The following is a 3,469-nucleotide window of genomic DNA, read 5'->3' as shown; positions in this document are numbered from 1 at the left end:
TCTGACAGGAGGCGTTCAAGTTCTTTTTCTGTGGCATCACGCAAGGCAAACGGAATACGTCTGTGTGGTTGTGCAACAGGTGAGACGGAGTCGTTCACAAAAAGGTGGATGTGCTGGTTTTTGAGTTTTCTAACTCCACTAAACAATTTGGGGAATGCTTCCACGATTGACTTGTCACCTGGATTGTCAGAAACTTGGTACCTGATCTGGAAAAGGCCCAGGTTGGTTGCGGCTGTGAAGCTTAAGAGTGATGCATAGTTTCCTGGAATAACAAAAATGTCTTCTTCAATGCACTTATCTTTGTATCTCATTTAACAGAGACTTTGCCCAAAAGTTCAAGTGGAGACGTTGATTTGTATGGGAACACTCTGATGGATGTTTCTTGGAAATTTGAAGTAATTTTCGCCAACAATTGACACTGTAGCCCCCGTGTCGATTACGATAGTGACTGGCACATTGTTGACAGTGACAATAGCCTTTGGAGATGAACTTGCTTGAGGGGAAGTCATGGAAACAAAAACGTACTCGTCGCTGCTTGGACTGGCGTCACAGGTGGCTGCAGGCTCTCTAGTACTTAACTCTTCTTTCTGCAGGCTAACTGTGTGTCTGAGTCATTGTCACAGTCCACTGCGTGTACTGTTCTCCTGGTTGAGCGACAGAATCGTGCAAAATGACCAACATTGTTACATGCCTTGCAAGTCTTGCCCCGTGCAGCACAACTGGATCGACCGCCTTGGTGAGGCCACTTGCCGCCACAGTTGCGACAATCTGCTGACGAGATACGAGGTCGCTGTGGTGTGTAGGCCTGCCGTGGCATCTGTCGTTCATTTCTTGGGTGTTGGCCATGGTGTTGTCCTTCCGGTGCACTGCGAACACCGCCGCATTGTTATCGACGTGCTTTTCGATTTCGGATACATCCCGTTCGACATCCTCGAACATTCTTCCTTGCTTAAGTAAGTCCGGCAACGTGAGGAAATGAAGCATGGCATACTTTCGGAGGCGAGACGACGTTGTGGCGAGAATGATTTGGTTCTTGACTTCAGAACACCGCCGCATTGTTATCAACGTGCTTTTCGATTTCGGATACATCCCGTTCGACATCCTCGAGCATTCTTCCTTGCTTAAGTAAGTCCGGTAACGTGAGGGAATGAAGCATGGCATACTTTCGGAGGCGAGACGACGTTGTGGCGAGAATGATTTGGTTCTTGACTTCAGAGTCGACGTTTTCGAAGTTACAGTGGCGAGAAAGCTGCCGGAGGCGCGCGTAGAAGGCGTCTAGTGACACACCAACGTTTTGCTGAGCTTGACGAAATTTATAGATAGCAAGTGTTGAGTTCACTCGTGGCGCAAAATATGCATTCAGTTTTGCTCGAGCGACATCGTATTCTGGCGTCGATGTACTCTGCGTGGTTTGGGTCGTGCTTGTAGCCGTCGCATCTTGCGCAGCACTCTCGGGGAGCGAGCGATATATGTCGTAGACGTCTTCACCGACGTAGTGCAGGAGGAGTGCTTTTTTGCGTGCATCTGCCGAGATATCGCAAGCTAAAAGAAAGTTTTCGAACCTTTCTATGCACTTCGTCCATTCGTGACCAATATTGTTGCCGTCGGTAGCGCGCAGGTCAAAACTTGGGAAGGCAGGGAGCACATGTACCATGACTACGATTGCCAGTAGCCGCTTGTTGCTGATGGGTGATTGGACGGACTTACTCTTGATGTAGTGGTACTCTCATCTCATGAGATAAAACAGCACTTCTGACACCATCTTAGTGTTCCCGGAGACTGTGATGGGGTCCGATTGATTAGATTGGGCGAGACACTGATGAAGCGAGCCTGTTGGTTAAGCCGCCATATTTTATTCCATAGTGGCCAACAGAGTGGTAACATTCGGCTAGATGCCGATTACAAACACTACACTAGGCACGGAACTTGCAGTGATTTCGCATTTCCGCATGTAAGAAGACTTAAGTGCACTCTTGCTGAATGCCATATGCTCACCTGCCATCCTACAAAGCAAAAGGGATAGTGTACCTTCAGAAGGGTGAATGCTGCCCAGTAGCCTTCTGCTGTCTGGCTGCCATGGATCAGCACGGCTACTGGGGCAGCGCCAGTAATTGTAGCTGCGAATACCACAGCTACCGTGCTGCGTGTGGTGTCGCACGATGCTGTGGAGATGAAAATCATCTCGGCAGATAACTGGACATGCCTCATGATTGGCATAACCGCAAGGACCACACAGCCACTGGTCTCTTCCATGGTAGTCAAATTCACACCAAAGGCTGCACAGAGAATAAAAAATATTTACTTCAGATGCAATATCTGCACCCTGCTTAACTAAAGCTAACACAAGTTGTCAGCAACGTGCATTGCGAAAAAAGGGAATTTATCAAGCGATTGAATTTGATCTTCAGGGATACCCTGAAGAAGGAAAACTACAATGAAATTTACACAACGGTCTGCAGTGAGTTGTGATAGCATAATGACCATGCAAAATGTCGGCAAAGCACATATAGATCTAGCCTACCTAGCTCAGGCCCTACATGTTTACAATCACGTTTTTTTTACCTATTTTTTGCATCGCTCAGGAAGCTATAGTCCTACTTAAGCTGGTTACTGCTACACTGGTTATCCTAATGCTCACAAAGTTTGGGCTCATAAAGGGAGAAAAGGAAGCACTATGACTTTCCATCAGTGAGTATCTAATGCAAGATGCATTTAAAGACGGCCTCTTGCAAGTTCTTAATTGATTTCTTCTGCCTGGTTCCTTATAAAGTTCTGGTAATTTTGAGTTACCTTTTTTGCAAAATAAGTTTGCCACTCTGCAGCTGATATGAGGTACGTCAAGCATAAGCATAGCTAAAGGGTCGGAGTTTCCTCACTCCAAGGTCTGGCATGTTTATGCTCACTAATTTAATTTTGAATTGTTCACTAATTGAATTGAATTTTCTATTAACTTTTTTTTCATGTGGCTGTGATTTTTAATTACTTGTAAAAATAGCAGTGCATAGACACTGAGAATGGCCTACTCTGCAAGCATGATAGAAGTTTTAAAACTTGGTCAAATTTCACAATTCAGCTGAATACACTTGAGTCTGTTGATTATAGAGGTAGCGGTGCCTCTGCGGATGCTGCATCATATCGAGTTCTGAGGGCTACGACAACATGTGAAAACTGCCCAGAAAATCGGTGGCAGTGCCTCAGTTACCTCTTTTAGGTTTCTACTTCATTTGTGCAGGGTTGGATACCGTGTACACTGTGATGAGCTCGCTCCACTTTTTCTCCCAATGATGCGCTCAACTTACGGCCTAAAGTGGTTGCATAATAGTGAGAAAATTGTTCGGGTTAGAACTTCGATCTATGTCAAAAGCATTTGCTGTTAAAAATAGAAACATATTGTGTTATCCTGTTCTTACTGAATTTTTTCTTTCCAGATGCAAGTGTATCTAGACAAGTTTTGCTTACACTTTATCTA

General features: G+C 45.3%; 1 protein-coding gene across 1 annotated transcript; it reads right to left on the bottom strand.

The window, feature by feature from the left end:
* Positions 1–1,039: 1,039 nt before the first annotated feature.
* LOC146188250 (uncharacterized) lies at positions 1,040–1,654 on the bottom strand. Its single transcript, XM_084605013.1, has one exon. It carries the CDS (start codon positions 1,652–1,654, stop codon positions 1,040–1,042), a length of 615 nt encoding a protein of 204 aa, XP_084461139.1.
* Between the last annotated feature and the right edge of the window lie 1,815 nt (positions 1,655–3,469).

The sequence above is a fragment of the Amblyomma maculatum genome, chromosome 5, assembly GCF_055883805.1.
Source record: "Amblyomma maculatum isolate TAMU_Amacu chromosome 5, ASM5588380v1, whole genome shotgun sequence".
Classification (NCBI taxonomy): domain Eukaryota; kingdom Metazoa; phylum Arthropoda; class Arachnida; order Ixodida; family Ixodidae; genus Amblyomma; species Amblyomma maculatum.
The sequence above is the reverse complement of the archived record's forward strand: the minus strand, read 5'-3'. Positions and strand labels throughout refer to the sequence as shown.

Coding starts and splice junctions, on each gene's coding strand:
- LOC146188250 (XM_084605013.1), bottom strand. CDS start 1,654: ATGGTACATGTGCTCCCTGCCTTCCCAAGTTTTGACCTGCGCGCTACC.